This window comes from Scyliorhinus canicula, chromosome 1, assembly GCF_902713615.1.
Source record: "Scyliorhinus canicula chromosome 1, sScyCan1.1, whole genome shotgun sequence".
In the NCBI taxonomy this organism is placed as follows: domain Eukaryota; kingdom Metazoa; phylum Chordata; class Chondrichthyes; order Carcharhiniformes; family Scyliorhinidae; genus Scyliorhinus; species Scyliorhinus canicula.
The window spans coordinates 275,923,023-275,944,056 of NC_052146.1; the positions used below are offsets into that span (position 1 = coordinate 275,923,023).

Below are 21,034 nucleotides of genomic sequence, written 5' to 3' on the forward strand. Positions count from 1 at the left end.
CTTCTTCTGGGCCTGCATGTGAGCTTTTCCCCCTTCTCCACAACACCAATCCTGGTTTAGCCCAGCGGGCTAAACAGCTGGCTTGTAATGCAGAACAAGGCCAGCAGCGAGGGTTCAATTCCCGTACTGGCGCTCCCCGAATAGGCGCCAGAATGTGGCGACTGGGGCTCGTCACAGTAACTTCATTGAAGCCTACTTGTGACAATAAGCGATTATTATATTATTATTAACTAAATACTCCGGCTGAACTCCCTCCCTTAAGAAGACTGCTAGAGCAGCCTATGACCTTGAACTTGCACATCTTGGGTCACCCAGGATTAAAGCAGCTTTGGTCCAATTTCTTTCTGTTCTGATATCCTATTGAATTGTACTTTCCTCGTGTAGTAAGACCCCCTTGGGTTGAATCTTGCAGGCCATCCGAGGGTTGACCCGGAATTGGGGCGCCATGTCATTGGCGATGGGCTGCCTATGGCGCAATTGAGACTGTTACGTTTGGAATTAATGCACAATAAAGGGCCTCATCCCACTGTCACTCCAGTTTAATGGGTGGCGAGAGAAGCCTGCACCCGACATGTAACATAGCAGGTTTAACCCTGTGGGCTGCTGGTCAGTGAAAGGGCGCTGCCTCCTTCCCCAACCCATTGTGTGAATCAAAGTCACCCCCATGTTCACAGTTTTGTCTCCCTGCACCCACCCTTCACCTGTCCTGTGCAACAAGCCCAGCCCTTCAGTGGGGCCCGTCAACCTGGGCCCACCATATCCCCAACTTCCCAGTGTTTGGCGATATCCCTGGCAATATTGGCAGTGGTCACTGATCCTGGTGTGGTGCTGAGCTGCTGACCTCTTTGACAGGCCAGCAGTTCTATGAGGCGGACTTTCTCCTGGAGACAGAAGGTCACACCACCTCCTAACTCAAAAAGAACTAAGTCCTCCTCCAACCAGCTCCCACAGCAAAACACCTCCGTGCTCGATAAAGATCAATGGTGAGCACCTGGAAAAGGTTGATCGTTTTCCAAATCTTGGGAGCCACCTCCTGTCCAAGGTAGACATGGGTGCTGAAATATATCATAGCCTCCAGTATTTCAGCTCAGCCTTTGTCCGACTTGTGGAAAAGAGTATTTGAGGATGAGGATCTCAAATCCAAGACAAGGTTATGGTTTACCAGACAGCAGTGACCCCTGCACTCTTGTATGCTTATGAGACTTGGTCAACCTAAAGTAGGCATTTCAAAGCACAGGAGAAGTTACCATCAGTGGTGCCTTCGCAAGATCCTCCAAATCTAGTCACAAGAAAGGCAATCCGACAGCAGTGTCCTCTTTCAAACCAACTTGCCCAAATTGAGGTGCTAATCTCTCAAACTATTTGCGGTGGACTGGACATGTTCTTTTATCTGACACTTGAAGCAGCTGCTCTACTTGGAACGTGTTTGTGGCAAGAGGTTCCCCGGTGGACAATGGAAATGCTTTAGGAATGTCCTTAAAGCATCCCCGAGGTGATCAAACATATCCGTTAATTCATGTGGAGGAGGAGGGGGAGACATTAGCTTGTGACTGACTAAAATGGCAAAAGTTCATTCAGGAAAGCACCAAACATATCGCGGTACTTCTTTGGTGGCATGCAAAGGTGAAGTCTAGGCGTTGGAAGGAAAGCCCACACCTCCAAACAACTTATTCGCCCAACCCTTCAAGCACCATCGATCCAGCATGTTGCAGAGTGTGATGATTGCACATTGGACTCATTAGCCATCTCCGATCTCTGCACCCATCGAACTGGAGTGGAAGCAAGACAGCCTCGATCCTGAGGGACTCCTGAAGAAGGAGAGAAAGAGCTGTACCCAAAAGGTTTAAGTGGGGCGAGCTGGCCAAGTGAGGATAGATTTGCTCTGAAATGTAAGCTGAGTTGCGTTGAGCCTGCCCACTGAGTCTAATATAATCCCTCCAAAATCAAGATTGTTATTGTCCTGGGAAGGAAGATAATTTGTTAATGAAAGGAAAGACTTGCGTTTATATCTTGCCTTTCATGACGTCGGGCCAACCCAATGTGGTTTATAGTCATGAAGTGCTGTTGAATGAAGTCACTGCTGTAATGTAGGAAACATTGCTGCCAGTTTACACACAGCAAGAACGCACAAACAACATGCGGTAGCAACTAGAAAATCTGTTTATGTGACGTTGAGTTTGGGATTTATGTTGACCAGGACACCAGGGATAGAACATAGAACATAGAACGATACAGCGCAGTACAGGCCCTTCGGCCCTCGATGTTGCACCGACATGGAAAAAATCTAAAGGCCATCTAACCTACACTATGCCCTTATCATCCATATGCTTATCCAATAAATTTTTAAATGCCCTCAATGTTGGCATGTTCACTACTGTTGCAGGTAGGGCATTCCACGGCCTCACCACTCTTTGCGTAAAAAACCCACCTCTGACCTCTGTCCTATATCTATTACCCCTCAATTTAAGGCTATGTCCCCTCGTGCTAGCCACCTCCATCCGCGGGAGAAGGCTCTCGCTGTCCACCCTATCTAACCCTCTGATCATTTTGTATGCCTCTATTAAGTCACCTCTTAACCTTCTTCTCTCTAACGAAAACAACCTCAAGTCCATCAGCCTTTCCTCATAAGATTTTCCCTCCATACCAGGCAACATCCTGGTAAATCTCCTCTGCACCCGTTCCAAAGCTTCCACGTCCTTCCTATAATGAGGCGACCAGAACTGTACGCAATACTCCAAATGCGGCCGTACTAGAGTTTTGTACAACTGCAACATGACCTCATGGCTCCGGAACTCAATCCCTCTACCAATAAAGGCCAACACACCATAGGCCTTCTTCACAACCCTGTCAACCTGGGTGGCAACTTTCAGGGATCTATGTACATGGACACCGAGATCCCTCTGCTCATCCACACTACCAAGAATTTACCATTAGCCCAATATTCCGCATTTCTGTTATTCTTTCCAAAGTGAATCACCTCACACTTCTCCACATTAAACTCCATTGCCACCTCTCAGCCCAGCTCTGCAGCTTATCTATGTCCCTCTGTAACCTGCAACATCCTCCGCACTGTCTACAACTCCACCGACTTTAGTGTCGTCTGCAAATTTACTCACCCATCCTTCTGCGCCCTCCTCTAGGTCATTTATAAAAATGACAAACAGCAACGGCCCCAGAACAGATCCTTGTGGTACGCCACTCGTAACTGAACTCCATTCTGACATTTCCCATCAACTACCACTCTCTGTCTTCTTTCAACTAGCCAATTTCTGATCCACATCTCTAAATCACCCTCAATCCCCAGCCTCCGTATTTTCTGCAATAGACGACCGTGGGGAACCTTATCAAACGCTTTACTGAAATCCATATACACCACATCAACTGCTCTACCCTCGTCTACCTGTTCAGTCACCTTCTCAAAGAACTCGATAAGGTTTGTGAGGCATGACCTACCCTTCACAAAACCATGCTGACTGTCCCTAATCATATTATTCCTATCTAGATGATTATAAATCGTATCTTTTATAATCCTCTCCAAGACTTTACCCACCACAGACGTTAGGCTCACCGGCCTATAGTTACCGGGTTATCTCTACTCCCCTTCTTGAACAAAGGGACCACATTTGCTATCCTCCAGTCCTCTGGCACTATTCCTGTAGCCAATGATGACCTAAAAATCAAAGCCAAAGGCTCAGCAATCTCTTCCCTGGCTTCCCAGAGAATCCTAGGATAAATCCCATCCGGCCCCGGGGACTTATCTATTTTCACCTTGTCCAGAATTGCCAACACTTCTTCCCTACGCACCTCAATGCCATCTATTCTAATAGCCTGGGTCTCAGCATTCTCCTCCACATATTATCTTTTTCTTGAGTGAATACTGACGAAAAGTATTCATTTAGTATCTCGCTTATCTCCTCAGCCTCCACACACAACTTCCCACCACTGTCCTTGACTGGCCCTACTCTTACCCTAGTCATTCTTTTATTCCTGACATACCTATAGAAAGCTTTTGGGTTTTCCTTGATCCTACCTGCCAAAGACTTCTCATGTCCCCTCCTTGCTCGTCTCAGCTCTCTCTTTAGATCCTTCCTCGCTTCCTTGTAAATATCAAGCGCCCCAACTGAAACTTCACGCCTCATCTTTACATAGGCCTCCTTCTTCCTCTTAACAAGAGATTCCACTTCTTTGGTAAACCACGGTTCCCTCGCTCGACCCCTTCCTCCCTGCCTGACTGGTACGTACTTATCAAGAACATGCAATAGCTGTTCCTTGAACAAACTCCACATATCCAGTGTGCCCAACCCTTGCAGCCTACTTCTCCAACCAACACATCCTAGTCATGTCTAATGGCATCATAATTGCCCTTCCCCCAGCTATAACTCTTGCCCTGCGGGGTATACTTATCCCTTTCCATCACTAACGTAAAGGTCACCGAATTGTGGTCACTGTTTCCAAAGTGCTCACCTACCTCCAGATCTAACACCTGGCCTGGTTCATTACCCAAAACCAAATCCAATGTGGCCTCGCCTCTTGTTGCCTGTCAACATATTGTGTCAGGAAACCCTCCTGCACACATTGTACAAAGAATGACCCATCTAATGTACTCGAACTATATCTTTTCCAGTCAATATTTGGAAAGTTAAAGTCTCCCATAACAACTACCCTGTTACTTTCGCTCTTTTCCAGAATCATCTTCGCCATCCTTTCCTCTACATCCCTAGAACTATTAGGTGGCCTATAGAAAACTCCCAACAGGGTGACCTCTCCTTTCCTGTTTCTAACCTCAGCCCATACTACCTCAGAAGAAGAGTCCCCATCTAGCATCCTTTCCGCCACCGTAATACTGTCCTTGACTAGCAGCGCCACACCTCCCCCTCTTTTGCCCCCTTCTCTGAGCTTACTAAAACACCTAAACCCCGGAACCTGCAACAACCATTCCTGTCCCTGCTCTATCCATGTCTCTGAAATGGCCACAACATCGAAGTCCCAGGTACCAGCCCATGCTGCCAGTTCCCCTACCTTATTTCGTATACTCCTGGCATTGAAGTAGACACACTTCAAACCACCTACCTGAACACTGGCACCTTCCTGCGAAGTCAAATCTGTGCTCCTGACCTCTATACTCTCAATCTCCCGTACCCCAAAACTACAATCCAGGTTCCCATGCCCCTGCTGAATTAGTTTAACCCCCCCAAAGAGCACTAACAAATCTCCCCCCCAGGATATTGGTGCCCCTCAGGTTCAGATGTAGACCATCCTGTCTATAGAGGTCCCACCTTCCCCAGAAAGAGCCCAGTTATCCAGAAAATCTGAATCCCTCCCGCCTGCACCATCCCTGTAGCCACGTGTTTAATTGCTCTCTCTCCCTATTCCTCATCTCACTATCACGTGGCACGGGCAACAACCCAGAGATAACAACTCTGTTTGTTCTCGCTCTGAGCTTCCATCCTAGCTCCCTAAAGGCCTGCCTGACATCCTTGTCCCCTTTCCTACCTATGTCGTTAGTGCCAATGTGGACTACGACTTGGGGCTGCTCCCCCTCCCCCTTAAGGACCCGGAAAACACGATCCGAGACATCACGTACCCTTGCACCTGGGAGGCAACATACCAACGTGAGTCTCTGTCGCTCCCACAAAATCTCCTATCTGTGCCCCTGACTATTGAGTCCCCAATTACTAATGTCTACTCCTTTCCCCCCTTCCCTTCTGAGCAACAGGGACAGACTCCGTGCCAGAGGCCCGTACCCCATGGCTTACCCCTGGTAAGTCGTCCCCCCCACAAGTATCCAAAACGGTATACTTGTTACTCAGGGGAACGACCGCAGGGGGTCCCTGCACTGACTGCTTCTTCCCAGTCCCTCTTACAGTTACCCATCTATCTCCAGTCTCTGGTGTAACTATTTCCCTGAAGCTCCTATCTATGACCCCCTCTGCCTCCCGAATGATCCGAAGTTCATCCAGCTCAAGCTCCAGGTCCCTAACACGGTTTTTGAGGAGCTGGAGTTGGGTGCACTTCCCACAGATGAAATCAGCAGGGACACTGACGGCGTCCCTCACCTCAAACATTCTGCAGGAGGAGCATTGTACTGCCTTCCCTGACATCACCTCTAGATTTAAAAAATAACAAGAAAAAGAAAAAGAAAGGAAGAGCTTACCTGATATTACCTCAAACCCTGCTCCCGCTCAAAGGTAAGCAAATTTAAAGGCACTCACTCACCTTCACGACAGGCCCCTGCTCCCGCTTCCCAACCACCGTGGGGTGGGGGGGGTTGGTTAGAGGAGGAGGTAGGGTGGGAAACACTCACGAAGTGTTTCGGGTTTAACTGTCACTTGCCAACAGCCTCTCCACAAACCACCTTCAACTTAGGCTGACCGCACTGCACGTATGCAAATTTCCCCAGAACAGCTGATCAGTAGCTCTGCTCTGCTGCCCTCTGCTGGATGATTGCCTTCACTCAAACTCCTCGGGTCCCCTTCGCAGATTCACCTTCAACTTAGGCTGACCGCACTGCACGTATGCAAATTTCCCCAGAACAGCTGATCAGTAGCTCTGCTCTGCTGCCCTCTGCTGGATAACTCCCTGCTTTTCTTTGTAATAGTGCCATGGGATTGTTTTAAAGTCCCCCTGAAAGGGAAGATTTGGCCTCTGTTTAATGTCTCATTTGCATGCACTGCACTTATAGAATCAGAGTGCAGGAGGAGGCCATTCGGTCCATTGAGTCTGCACCGGCCCTTGGAAAGAGCACTCCACCCAAGCCCACACCCTATCCCCGTAACTCAGTAACCCCACCCAACCTTCTTGGACACTAAGGACAATTTAACATGGCCAATCCACCTAATCCGCACATCTTTGGACTGTGGGAGGAAACCGGAGCACCCGGAGGAAATCCACGCAGTCACCGGGAGAGCGTGCAGACTCTGCACAGACAGTGACCCAAGCCGGGAATCGAACCTGGGACCCTGGAGCTGTGAACCAACCGTGTGAACCACTGTGCTACCGTGCTGCCCACTTGACTGTCAGCCTTGTTTTCTGTGCTCAAGTCCTAGAGTGGGACCCAAAAGGCAAGGGTTCTGCCAATTTGAGGCACAGCTGATATGTTTTAGAGTTGTGTATTGTATATAAACGACTCTGGTGTGGGGATGGTGGTGGTTGACAAGCTCTATAGCAACTGTATAGTGATCAGTTAGCTTTGAAATAACCAGCTAGCTTGTGCCATTTTGTGTTTATATTTAATACAGGTTGTGCAACGAGGAGGCATTTTGATAACGGATAGAAAGAAAAGTGAGTTTACAAATAAGGACATTGTACAGGATCTGAACCGCCTGCTGAAGGCAAAAAAAGGGGAACAGGTGTCAAGTGCTGCTTTGCCAGAGATGGAAAAGCAGGTGAGTAAAGTGACCTTTCGGATTGTTCACCAAAATGAGTGTTATTATGTTCTATTTAAAAAAAAAACTGCAGATGCTGGCAACCTGAAATACAACCAGAAAATGCTGGAAATATTTAGTAGGTCTTGTGGCATTTTTGAAGAGAGGAACCGTGTTAATGTATCATTATAACAGTCCTGAGCATCTCAGGCATTTTCTGTTTTTATTTAGTTATATTTTATGTATCTCAACCCTCAGTGTCTCCTAGTTAAACAGAACATTTCTATTTGCACTCCTTTAACATTTTCAGACTTCAAGTACACTGATAATTAAATTATTGAGGAAGTCATTTTCAACTCTGTTTCTAAATGGGAAAATGTTTAGGAGATCAGAGTCCTTGGGAGTCCTTGTTCAAGATTCTTTTAAGGTTAACGAGCAGGTTCAGTCAGCAGTTAAGAAGGCAAATGCAATGTTAGCATTCATGCCAAGAGGGCTAGAGCACAAGAACAGGGATGTACTTCTGAGGCTGTATATGGCTCTGGTCAGACCCCATTTGGAGTATTGTGAGCAGATTTGGACTCCGTGTCTAAGGAAGGCTGTGCTGGCCTTGGGAAGGATCCAGAGGAGGTTCACAAGAATGATCCCTGGAATGAAGAGTTGGTCATATGAGGAGCAGTTGAGGACTCTGGGTCTGTACTCATTGGAGTTTAGAAGGATGCCCCCTCATTTCTCCCCCCCCCCCCCCCCCCCCCCCCCCCCCCCCCCCCCCGATCTTATTGAAACTTACAGCATACTGTGAGGCCTGGATAGCGTGGATGTGGAGAGGATGTTTCCATTTGAAGGAAAAACTAAAACTAGTGGACACAATCTCAGACTAAAGGGATGATCATTTAAAACAGTAAGAAGTCTTACAACACCAGGTTAAAGTCCAACAGGTTTGTTTCAAACACGAGCTTTCGGAGCACGGCTCCTTCTTCAGGTGAATGGAAAGGCTTGTTCCAGAAATGTTTATATAGACACAGTCAGAGATGCCCCGGAATGCGAGCACCTGCAGGCAATCAAATCATCAAAGATGCAGAGAGAGAGGTAACTCCAGGTTAAAGAGGTGTGAATTGTCCCAAGCCCATTTAAAACAGAGATGAGGAGGAATTTCTTCAGCCAGAGGGTGTTGAATCTGTGGCACTCTTTGCTGCAGAAGGCTGTGGAGGCCAAATCACTGAGTGTCTTTAAGACAAGAGATAGTTAGGTCCTTAATTCATAAGGGGATCAGGAGGAGAAAGCAGGAGAATAGGGATGAGAAAAATATCAGCCACGAATGGCGGAACAGACTCGATGGGCCGAGTGACCTAATTCTGCTCCTATGTCTTATGGTCTTGTTTCTCTCTCCGCAGATGCATTTACACCATGTTCTGTTCTTATTTCAGATTTTAGGCATCTGCAGTATTGTTAAAGTATTAATTTCATTTTACTGCTCATTGCTGTGCTGGGAAATTGAATACTTTTCACTCAGCAAGTACATAAAATTCTTGCCGCAAATTATTTTCTGTGCTGTCCCTACTTCATGCACAATCTGTGGCTAACCGGGAAGATGGATGGCTAACTTACTTCCAAGCTTCCGCAGTTTCTCCTGAAAAGTGCTCTAATGAGGTGTGGCAAATGAAATTTACTTTCCTGGCCCTTCTGGAGGGTGATTAAATGCTTAATAATATGGGGAGGAATAGCCCTCTGAGTCATTCATGTAAATGCACATCTTGTGTCACCTTTTGTTGATACTGCATCCATGCTAAAATTTGCACCTTTTGTGTAGCGAAAATACGATGCCTCTGAAATATTTATTTGAAGTGTAGCATCTGAGATATTTGATGTTAATTTTGATTACATGTTCCTCCATGAACTGGAAATGTTCCCAGGCCCCTGGAATGCATCCTGCAATTTGGCCTCCTTCAATTAAACATTTTTAAACAAAGCTGAGATGGGTTGTTGGGTCAATGGTTAAATGTTCTGACTGGCGAACCAGATAGATATTACATTTGATTCTGTAGGTTTAAATTATAGAGAACCAAATTGACTGTCTGGAAGAAGACTCTGTAATCTAATACCTGAGGAAAATATTAACAATACTCTTAAGTGTCCAGTTAATCATGGAGCAGCTAGCTTGATTCACTAATAGAAACTTTTGAGAGGTAGAACCTGCCACCGGAGATTGGATTCATCCCACTTAATTTCAAGAAACCGTTGCAAGCAAGTGGCCCAACTTTAATGCCATGCTTGCTAAGTGGGTGACAGGAGGTTATCATTTTGATGCTAATAAACTAAGGGGGTTGTTTAGCTCGGCTAGCTCTCCGGCTGGTTCATAATGCAGAGCATCACCAACAATGTGGGTTCAATTCACGTACCAGCTGAGGTTATCCATGAAGATTCCGCCTTCTCAACCTTGTCCCTTGCCTGAGGTGTGATGATCCTTAGTTTAAATCATCCAGTCAGCTCTCTCTCAAAAGAGAAGATTAGCCTATGGTCCTCTGGGGCTATGGCAACTTTTGACGTCATGGTCATGTAGCGATTAGCACTACTGCCTCACAGCGCAAGGGACCTGGGTTTGATTCCGACTTGGGTGATTGTGAAGCTTGCACATTCTTCCTGTGCCTGCGTGGGCTTCCACTGGGTATTCTGGTTTCCTCCCACAGTCTAAAGATTAAAAAAAAAACATTTTGAGTACCCAATTCTTTTTTTTTCAATTAAGGGCAATTTAGTGTGACCAATCCACCTACCCTGCACATCTTTGGGTTGGGATGAAACCCACACAGACACCCTGAGAATGTGCAAACGCTACACAGACTGTGATCCGGGGCCGGGATCGAACCCGGGTCCTCGTCGACGTGAGGCAGCAGTGCTAACTACTGCGCCACCTTGCCACGCTCAACCAACAGTTCAAAGATGTGCAGATTAGATGGATTGGCCATGCTAAATTGGCCCTTAGTGTCCAAAGGTTAGGTGGAGTTACGGGGATAGGGCGGGTGTTGGGCTGAAGTAGGGTGCTCTTTCAGAGGGTCGGTGCAGACTCGATTGGCTGAATGGCCGCCTCCTGCACTGTAGGGATTCGATGATAAGGTGTTAATTGATGAAACGGTGTTTACTTGATGCTCCTTGAGCCTTGGGTTTCACCAAGATTGGGTGTGTACTGACAGAGTGGACTCTGTATAGGGCAAAAAGAAACTTGAGGTGCGTAGGTTTTTCATGAACTTGGGAGTGACAATGACAATGGTGTATGTGTGTCAGACATCTGACTGGCCAAAAAAGTAAACAATTGAAGAGCAGTGAGATGACTAATGTTCTCTGCAAGGTGCATGATTATGCACTTAAACACGGACAAGAAACAGAAAGAATACATGACTACAACCAGTCATATGTGTTGCTCCCGGTTGCAAATGCTAGACTCCTGCAAGCACCTACCTGGTATGTAGTTGATAAGTGCATCATTTTTATGGTGGTTACATGGAAACATAGAAATTGAGAGCAGAAGTAGGCAATTCAGCCCTTCGAGCCCACTCCGCCATTCAATCAGATCATGGCTGATCTCTTCCTGATCTCAAATCCACCTCCCTACCTGTTCCCCATACCCCTTTAACCCTTTTTAAAATTCAGAAATATATCTATCTCCTTGAAACCATTTAATGACTCCAATTCCACCACGCTATGGATCCGCGAGTTCCATAAATTCACCTCTACATGCAGCAATATGGACTAGGTGGCTAATGCAGATATATTCTCTATTTCACAAGGTTGCCATGTCTTCTGTTTCTGCTGTGATCAAATATTTGGAGCTCCTGTCTGACACAATGAACTTTGGCCAATATGAGCTGATGACCTTTGACCTGAGCCAGTATATGAGGCTGGACAATGCAGCAGTCAGTGCACTCAATCTTTATCAGGTGAGAGGGCTGGGTCTGACTTTTTGTACCTGTCCTGCTGAGGCCAACTGGTTTCCCTTAAAGGAGGGGAGCAGATTCCAGCACATTAACTTATAGCTATCATGGAGCATGTTATGCAACTATAAGAGCTGAGCTCAATAGTTCAGACCACCTTTTGATAGTACTTCGTATTTCCAATGGAACTTTAGTATTGGGTTAAGTATTATGAATTAATGTACTGCACTTTGTACAATATGTTAGCAATTATTCATCAGGATAGAGAATCCCAGATTCTTACTATGTAAGCATTATATAAATAATCACCATTGTAAAGCACTGGATAATTATGCAGCAGGTCCTTTGTGGAGCTCTGTAAATACAGATGGCAAGTGATTGGCGCGCGCCATTCTGAGAGTAAGTGCCTAACGTTCAGCCATCGACTCTCTAACTCCCACTGCCATTAATCGCTCTTTTGAGCGTTGAATGACAGTGGATGGGTCTTACGCCTACCTTTCAAAGGAGGTCTCGCCCTGAGAGCTCTGATTAGTTGACAGTTCTTCAACTTGGCCAGGCACACCGCTGCAGTGGCCAGAAGTGGCACTGCAGTGCGCTGCCTGGGATTAAGTCCTGGGACTTGCAAAAAGGTAAGCTGTGGGGAGCTGCAACGTCCCAGAGGGAAAGGTGCCCTAACTCTGAGGGCGTCTTCAGATTGAGGACCCCCCCCCCCCCCCCCCCCCCCCCCCCCCCCGCCCCAAAAAACAAAATTCCATCTGGAATGGAGAAAAGTGTAAATGTCACTTTCCCACCCTACCCGCCAGCCTACAAATTGAGGAGGGTGGGATAGGTGATTGGTCGGTTTCCCACCCACAGCCCAGCCTGCCCAAGCATGAAATTGCAGCAGGATTTGAGCATGGTGAAGGATAGATGACCTGCAATATTCTTTTCGTCATAGGGCTCATCAGAAGACGCCAACAGTACACAGTCATTGGCTGGTTTACTGAACAAATGTAAAACTCCTCAGGGACAACGCCTCGTCAACCAGTGGATCAAACAACCATTGATGGACAAGAATAGGATTGAGGAGAGGTAGGCCGTTTGATTTTTTTTTGTAGAAGTCTCTTGTTATATAAGTAGCAACTATTCTATAGTGCCTTTTTTTGCCACAGCCCAGATGTGAAGGTAATTAGAGTATTCAACAGAGGTGTAAACGGTTTGGGAAAGTTACCCAAGCTCAGTCCTCTCTTGGCTGCCAGTAGGCGGGTCGCTAATCAATGACGAGGAGCAAGATCCGAGGCTAACTTTTTTCTTCCCATTTATGCATTGAGGTGAATTAGATTGATCCTGTCACTGACTGCAATGGATAATGGTGTCTGCTTATACTCTATCCCATTCTCCTGTAGATCAAAATACAGGAAGTCGCTAACATTACTTGTGAAAAACCCCATCTGTCAAATGGCAGGCTTTGAACTGCCACGGCTAGAGTGATCCTTGCTGAATAGGTTCAGGACACGGCCCCCAGTGCAGCCAATCTCTTAATGCTGGGGCCCCAGGACAAACTCTTTTATGCACTCGTACAAAGAAACAAACAATGCTAACTGGCAAACCAATCACCTTAAACTCACCAAATGAGGAGGCTGTCGCAAGGCTTCGGGGATTTGTCTTTGCTTAATAAATAGAGCCGCCTCCAAACCAGGGGTTCTTGTACCCCAACTGCTCAGTAGCCTGCAGATCAATCATTAGCCATCACGCTTACTACCACGGAGACGAGTCTTCCGATGACTCTTGCTTGTAAAATATCTGCCACAGCAGCTAACCTCTGATACCTGTGACCTTCCTGGTTTTTGTCATTTGAATCATTCATGCCTTCATTATCTCTAAACTTGACAAATTCAATGCACTCCTGACTAGTATCCCACATTCCACCCTCCGTAAACTTGACACCATCCAAAGCCCTGGTGTTTGTGTCCCTACTTGTACCAAGCCCTGTCACTTCTGCACTCACTGACCTACGATGTCTCCCAGTCAAGCAACATCCCAACTCCGTATTCTCCTTCAACCGCACAATCCTCTAAGATAACTGTGCTGCTCTAATTCTGGTGGTTTCTTCGTTCCCAATTTGAATTCCTCTACCATTGGTGGTCGTGCCTTCAGCTACCTAGGCCCTAGAATAATGGAATACTTTCTGCCTCACTTTTCTCCTATTCGATACTCCTTAAAAACTTAACTCTTCGACCAATTTTAGTCATCACAATTAATAATCTCCTTGTGTGACTTTGTGTCATATTTTGGTTTGTAATGCTCCTCTGAAGAGCCTTGGGATGTTTTATTACATTAAAGATACTGTGTAAAGTTCTATGGAGGGATGTACATTTAACCATCATGACCCTCTGGGGAAGCATGATCTGCCTTATATCATGATTTGCAATCGTGATTAAGAACTGCAGGTTGAAAAATCATCGAGCTTAATAATAAAGATGGCCAAAAATAAACTTATCACTGTGTACCCAGTCTAGGATTACCAAGTGATGTCACTATAATCACTATTCAAAGTGCATTCAGGCTGTTGTCACGAAAATCCCAAAGGCAGTGTTGGGGAATGATTGAGCAACAAATGTTATTCCCACTTCGGGCAGTATCTATTAACAGCTTTTAATGATGCAGAGTTAAATTAAGCTGAGTAATGTAACGTCATACCATCTCCCTCTCTGTTAACTTTGAACCAACATTGTGACCTTTGTGCCAGCTGTTGACCCTCTGTTATCAAAGTGTTCATTGTCCACAGGAGGACCTGATTGGGCTGGATGGGCAGGTGATGCCAATGATGTTTCTTTTTACAAGCATAACGTATGATCAAATTGGTCAGCACAGCTGCCTCACAGCTCCAGGAACCCAGGTTTAGTTCCAGCCCTGGATGACTATGTGGAGTCTGCACGTTCTCCCTGTGTTTGTGTGGGTTTCCTCCAGGTGCTCCGGTTTCCATCCAGTCCAAAGATGTGCAGGCTAGGTGGATTGGCCATGATAAAACTGTCCCATTAACGTGAGCATGTGGAAATCCCTACCACAGAAAGCATTTGAGGCCAAAACATTGATCCCTTTAGCCCCAAGAGCTATATCTAACCCCTTCTTGAAAACATACAAAGGACTGGGTGGGGAGAGGGGGGGGAGGGGACATGGGTGAGAGACTCCTCAGTAAATTAAGGACCTGATTTCCTTGCTGCCGTCGTCCTGACGTAAATCTGATCAAATGCGGTGGAGCCGCTTAAATGCAACGTCCTCTTGATTGAAGTGCCCAGATTACCCCTTGGTCGTGCAAATCAGATGTGTCACGATTCAGACGTGGCATTTTCTCTGTGGGAGGAAATTTTTTTTTTTGGTCCTTAAAGATTATGATCCCGATCACACTGCCAGGGCCAACGGGAACTGCACCAATTTTCTTGCTGGAAATTCTGCCATTATTTGTGAGAATAAAAGACTGTGTTGTATAGTATATTTGGAGATTGAAAGAAATGATAAGATAGTTCGGAGGATGACTGGATGTGCTTATAGATACAACCTTGAACTACTGCATGGAGGATGACTGAATGTGCTTACAGATACAACCTTGAACTGCTGCATGGAGGATGACTGAATGTGCTTACAGATACAATCTTGAACTGCTGCATGGAGGATGACTGAATGTGCTTACAGAAACAACCATGAACTGCTGCATGGAGGATGACTGAATGTGCTTACAGAAACAACCATGAACTGCTGCATGGAGGATGACTGAATGTGCTTACAGAAACAACCATGAACTGCTGCATGGAGGATGACTGAATGTGCTTACAGAAACAACCTTGAACTGCTGCATGCTTTAAAGCCAACCTTGTAACCTTTGACCTGAAATCAACCAAATCAAAATTCTTCCATTTACAACCGAAAAGTTGAAGGCTTGAAGGAACATAGTTTATGCGTCGCAGATTACTTAAAATAAGCATCGCCTCCGATTTAAGCAACACCAAGAATGGCCACTAGTTATTTAATTTGTTTCTTGTAGATGAGCAACAACAACAGCTTGCATTTATTTAGTGCCTTTGTGGTAAATTGCCCACAGATGCTTCACAACAGGCATTGTAGTTAAAACATTTTTACGTTGCAAAGAACTTGACCCACACTTCTGGTTGAGTTGAGTAGCAGCGACCAATAAATTCCCCCCGGCCCGATTTGCCCTACTTCATTTGTTCCAAGTTCACTCTGAACCTCAACCAGGCCTAGCCTGGCACATCTGCCCATTTTTTCCATTCCAACAATCACTCCCAGCCCATACAAACCAGCACATGAGGACTTATTTTAGGCTAAGTTTAATTGTTTTATGTGTGCATGTTAGTCATACACAAAATTGGGCAGCTGTGTGTGTATACCCTTTTCTGTTTTGGTAGTCATCTTTACTTTCCTACCATCTTCCCCCTTCTCTTAACTGTGGAGATTATACCCAAACTCGAGTTTTTTTTGGGGGGGGGGGGGTTGCTAAATAATGATCATTGACAGGATCAGGAATCTTGTCTTATTCTCCCTGTCTGCTTCTCCCAAAATTCTTTAGCCAGTTTGGAGGCTCGTATTACTGCCTTATCTGGAATCACTAATTTGACACAGGCTGGGATTTGTTTTTTGCTCCATGTTGCTCAGCCACTACTTAGAACATAGAACAGTACAGCACAGAACAGGCCCTTCGGCCCTCGATGTTGTGCCGAGCCATGATCACCCTACTCAAATCCACGTATCCACCCTATACCCGTAACCCAACAACCCCCCCCCCCCCCCCCCCCTTTAACCTTCCTTTTTAAGGACACTACGGGCAATTTAGCATGGCCAATTCACCTAACCCGCACATCTTTGGACTGTGGGAGGAAACCGGAGCACCCGGAGGAAGCCCACGCACACACGGGGAGGACATGCAGACTCCGCACAGACAGTGACCCAGCCGGGAATCGAACCTGGGATCCTGGAGCTGTGAAGCATTTGTGCTAACCACCATGCTACCGTGCTGCCCAACTTCAATCTGGATCATGTGCTGACTCGCCTTTGCTTCTTATGCGTCTGTTTCTCAAAACTCTTGTCGCTCTACCAGAGAGGAAGGAGTAATAATTATTTAAAACACTTCAAAAGGAAACAAATGAACAGTCACATGTGAGATTCTGAGAATTTTGTGGAATTTTTTGAGGACATTACCAGTGCAGTAGATAACGGGGAGCCAATGGATGTCGATATCCGGATTTCCAGAAAACCTTTGACGAGGTGCCACACAAAAGGTTGCTGCATAAGATAAAGATACATGGCATTAAGGGTAAAGTAGTAGCATGGATAGAGGATTGGTTAATTAATAGAAGCAAAGAGTGGGGATTAATGGGTGTTTCTCTGGTTGGCAATCAGTAGCTAGTGGTGTCACTCAGGGATCAGTGCTGGGCCTACAATTGTTCACAATTTACATAGATGATTTGGAGTTGGGGACCAAGTGCAATGTGTCCAAGTTTGCAGACGACACTAAGATGAGTGGTAAAGCAAAAAGTGCAGAGGATACCGGAAGTCTGCAGAGGGATTTGGATAGGTTAAGTGAATGGGCTTGGGTCTGGCAGATGGAATACAATGTTGACAAATGTGAGGTTATCCATTTTGGTAAGAATAACAGCAAAAGGGATTATTATTTAAATGATAAAATATTAAAACATGCTGCTGTGCAGAGAGACCTGGGTGTGCTCGTGCATGAGTCGCAAAAAGTTGGTTTATAGGTGCAACAGGTGATTAAGAAAGCGAATGGAATTTTGTCCTTCATTGCTAGAGGGATGGAGTTTAAGACTAGGGAGGTTATGCCTGGAGTATCGTGTTCAGTTTTGGTCTCCTTACCTGAGAAAGGACTTACTGGCGCTGGAGGGTGTGCAGAGGAGATTCACTAGGTTAATCCCAGAGCTGAAGGGGTTGGATTACGAGGGGAGGTTGAGTAGACTCGGATAGTACTCGTTGAAATTTAGAAGGATGAGGGGGGATCTTATAGAAACATTTAAAATTATGAAGGGAATAGATAGGATAGATGCGGGCAGGTTGTTTCCAGTGGCGGGTGAAAGCAGAACTAGGGGACATAGCCTCAAAATAAGGGGAAGTAGATTTAGGAGGAACTTCTTCAACCAAAGGGTTGTGAATCTATGGAATTCCTTGCCCAGTGAAGCAGTAGAGGTTCCTTCATTCAATGTTTTAAAGATAAGGATAGATAGTTTTTGAAGAATAAAGGGATTAAGGGTTATGGTGTTCGGGCGGGAAAGTGGAGCTGAGTCCACAAAAGATCAACCATGATCTCATTGAATGGCACAGCAGGCTCAAGGGGCCATATGGCCTACTCCTGCTCCTAGTTCTTATGTTCTTATGTTAAGTTGTAGTAGTCTTATTTGTCCAGGTAGAGAGGCTGTACATGGTTATTAGTGTGTGATCAGTAGAAACGATGCCAGCTTTATCTTTCTGTTTTGACTAGAAAGCATTTCCCTTGAGATTTCTCATCAACAGTGATGTAAAGGTTCCTGTAATCATTCTTCTGGAAGGAACATTGCTTCAGGGATGCATGAGTGTACCTTAAATAGGCACTCCCATTCTAACCAGTTCATGCAGGTTTTGGGTTCTGCAATTTCCACAGAAAATGGGCAGGCAGTTTCAGTGAATTGGGATACCTGCTGTGGTGGGATAACTATTAGTCAATAAGCTAACATGTTTCAGCAAATACTGTTTAAATTTGCCTTTGATGCAATCTACTCCAAATATCCTCCCTTGGGTTTTATAATTTTTTGTAATATTTATTGCCACAAGTAGGCTTACATTACACTACAATGAAGTTGCTGTGAAAAGCCCCTCGTCGCCACAATCCGGCGCCTGTTCGGGTACACGGCAGGAGAATTCAGAATGTCCAGTTCATCTCACAAGCATGTCTTTTGGGACTTGTGGGAGGAAACCGGGGCACCCGGAGGAAACCCACGCAGACACTGGGAGAACGAGCACACTCCACACAGACAGTGACCCAAGCCGGGAATCGAACCTCGGACCCTGCTGCTGTGAAGCAACAGTGCTAAGCACTGTGCTACCGTTCAATTAGACACTGGAATCCCCACCTGTAGTTTGTTATTCTGAAAACGACTTGAAGCTCTGAAGGAGCTCTATGTTGACAGACCCAGTCTTTTAGAAAACCAATAACTGTAACTGTAAAGCCTTGGGTCGATTTTCTTTGAATTGTGACTTTGCCCTGACTGCAATAAGGAAACCAGCGTTAGCTGTTGATGCTGCCACTGAGCTTGACCATCCACTTACATTGACCATTAGTAAACATTTGAAAGCACTTCACAGAAGCATGATTGGACAAAGAAACGACCAAACAGAAAATGTAGACATCAGAATATGTGACATGCTCAAGAGGCCGGAATTGGAGGAATGCAGAGATCTATGGACTGTTTGACTGGAGGATGTTTGAGGTAGGGAAGAACAAGGCCACGGTGGGATTTGATCAAGAGGGTGAGAATTTTAAAATTGAGGTGTTGCCAGATTGGGAACCAGTGTAGGTCAGCAAGCAAAGGGCTGATGGGCGAATGGGATACAGGCAAGAGGTGGAAAATGGGAGACTGGGCAAGAGTGTGGTGGAGTATTCCAAGTCTGTAGGTAACAGAAACCAGGATGAGGGTTTCAACAGCAGATTGATAGAGGTAAAGCTGGGTAATATGGAGATGGGCGTAGGTTGGCTTGTGTGGTACAATAAGACTTCAGGGATTTTTATGTGGGGCTGGAATTGACTGTGCACTAGCCCAGGATGGCGTAACAATGTAATGCAAAACTGTGTGCTTTGCAACCGGGTGCTGGTTTAGCTCAGTAGACAGCAGGTTTGTGATGCAGAGCAAGGCCAGCAGCACTGGTTCAATTCCTGCACCGGCTGAGGTTACTCATGAAGGGTCCGCCTCAATGTATTTTCTTTTATTTCCTTTTCTTTTCATGTACTTAATGATCTGTTGAGCTGCTCGCAGAAAAATACTTTTCACTATACTTCGGTACATGTAATAATAAACAAATCCAATCTCACCTGAGATGTGGTGACCCTCAGGTTAAATCATTACCAGTCAGCTCTCCCCTCAAAGGGGAAAGCAGCCTATGATCATCTGGGACTATGGCCACTTTACCTTGCTTGCTTAGTGTGATGCTCTTGATTCAACGTCTCAATTTGTTCATTCTTTTCCCATCATTGTTACCAGTGACATGCCTGTAACCACGAGTACCACACTCAGCCATGTTGCTCAAAATACTTTATCCAGGCATAAGCCTGGAAGGTTAGAACTACAAATACTCTATTGGATGAACAAAGAAAACCTCTTCCCTTGATAACCTGCGCTTGACAACCTGGGATTGACATACAGTTATTTTGAGCATGTTAATTCCAGTGTTTAAAATTAATATATTTATTTTCTTGCCTGTCCTGTCTTTCTAAAGGAGAGATGAAGGAGCTGTGCTCCGAAAGCTGATGATTCGAAACAAACCTGTTGGGTCTTTAACCTAGTGTTGTAAGACTTCTTACTGTCTTTCTAAAGGTCACTGCTGTCTGGAGATACTTGCTGTTTCGTTATTGAGAGATTTGCCCTCACCAGCCTTGGAAGGCAAAAGCGAGTTTCAGTATCTCAATATGCCATTCTGATTCATACCAGTAATTGGCTGTGTGGAGTTTGCATGTTCTCCCCATGTCTACTAAGTTTCCTCCGGATGCTCCGGCTTCCATTCACGTTCCAAAGATGTGCCGCTCGATGGATTGGCCAGGCTAAATTGCCCCTTTGTGTCCAAAAAGAAAACGTTAGGTGGGGTTTGTGGAGTTGCAGAGATGGGGTGGGAGATTGGGCCTAAATAGGATGTGGTTTCAGAGGGTCAGTACAAACTCGATGGGCTGAATGGCCTCCTTCTGCACTGTAGTGATTCTATGATTCTATTTGAGCTAACCAGGGATTCAGTGCTTCCCCCTTGCATAGAGGAAGGTCAGGAACCCTATTAACTTTACATTGGATCTAAACTAGAGCTACCATACCTGGATTTTTACTTTGTGGCCCAGACACTGAAGCTTTCCTTATGTATTGCCAGTTTGTGGTTAAACAGTAACTATGTTTGGACTGCCTTGCCCTTCAGAGCTGCTGCTGCTCCTCAACTCGGGAACCGGTCACGTTGTACGCTCTTTGAACGGTCATGTGGTCCAGTATTTGGGCATGTTCAATTGAAAATTGTATTCTATTTATGTTTTATAAATGCTGACCAGAAAGAACATCCGTTTTGTATCAGCCTGACTCTCCCCATTTCTCCTACTCCCATCTTTTCCTCATGTTGCATGTTTTGTGACATCAAACTCGCATTACTGCCCTCCCAAAAGTTCCATGAGAAAAAACATTTTTCTAAAATGCTGTTTATATTCTGTTGACTTGGTGTTTTGAGATTCATTCCATCTACCTGTCTTCACTTGTCGTTGTGGGGGCCTACTTATGTTGGAGCAGTTCCAGTCAGCTTTGTTTTTCTACTGTTGCTTCAAGAATGAATTGACACTTTATGAAGGTTTCCTTTTATCACCTGGCTTTTGCATTTTGGGAACTTATTTAGATATCCTCTGATTGAATAGGGCAGCATTGTATGGTTGTGATGTGGGGGAGATGATAGGAGGCAGTGATGCCAAGTGAATCTCCAAAAATGGGCCCCAGGATTTGGTGTGTCCCATTTCTTGTGGAGGCCGAG

The 21,034-nt window shown here is 45.6% G+C and overlaps 1 protein-coding gene across 1 annotated transcript in view; it reads left to right on the forward strand.

Annotated features, from left to right (window-relative positions):
- Nucleotides 1-21,034, forward strand: part of msh2 (mutS homolog 2 (E. coli)) — a 115,813-nt gene that overhangs the window by 24,247 nt on the left and 70,532 nt on the right. The window contains exons 4-6 of the mRNA XM_038813706.1: nt 7,239-7,385; nt 11,144-11,293; nt 12,225-12,358. Coding sequence (XP_038669634.1) covers nt 7,239-7,385; nt 11,144-11,293; nt 12,225-12,358 — 431 coding nt within the window. The remainder of the gene's footprint in view (nt 1-7,238; nt 7,386-11,143; nt 11,294-12,224; nt 12,359-21,034) is intronic.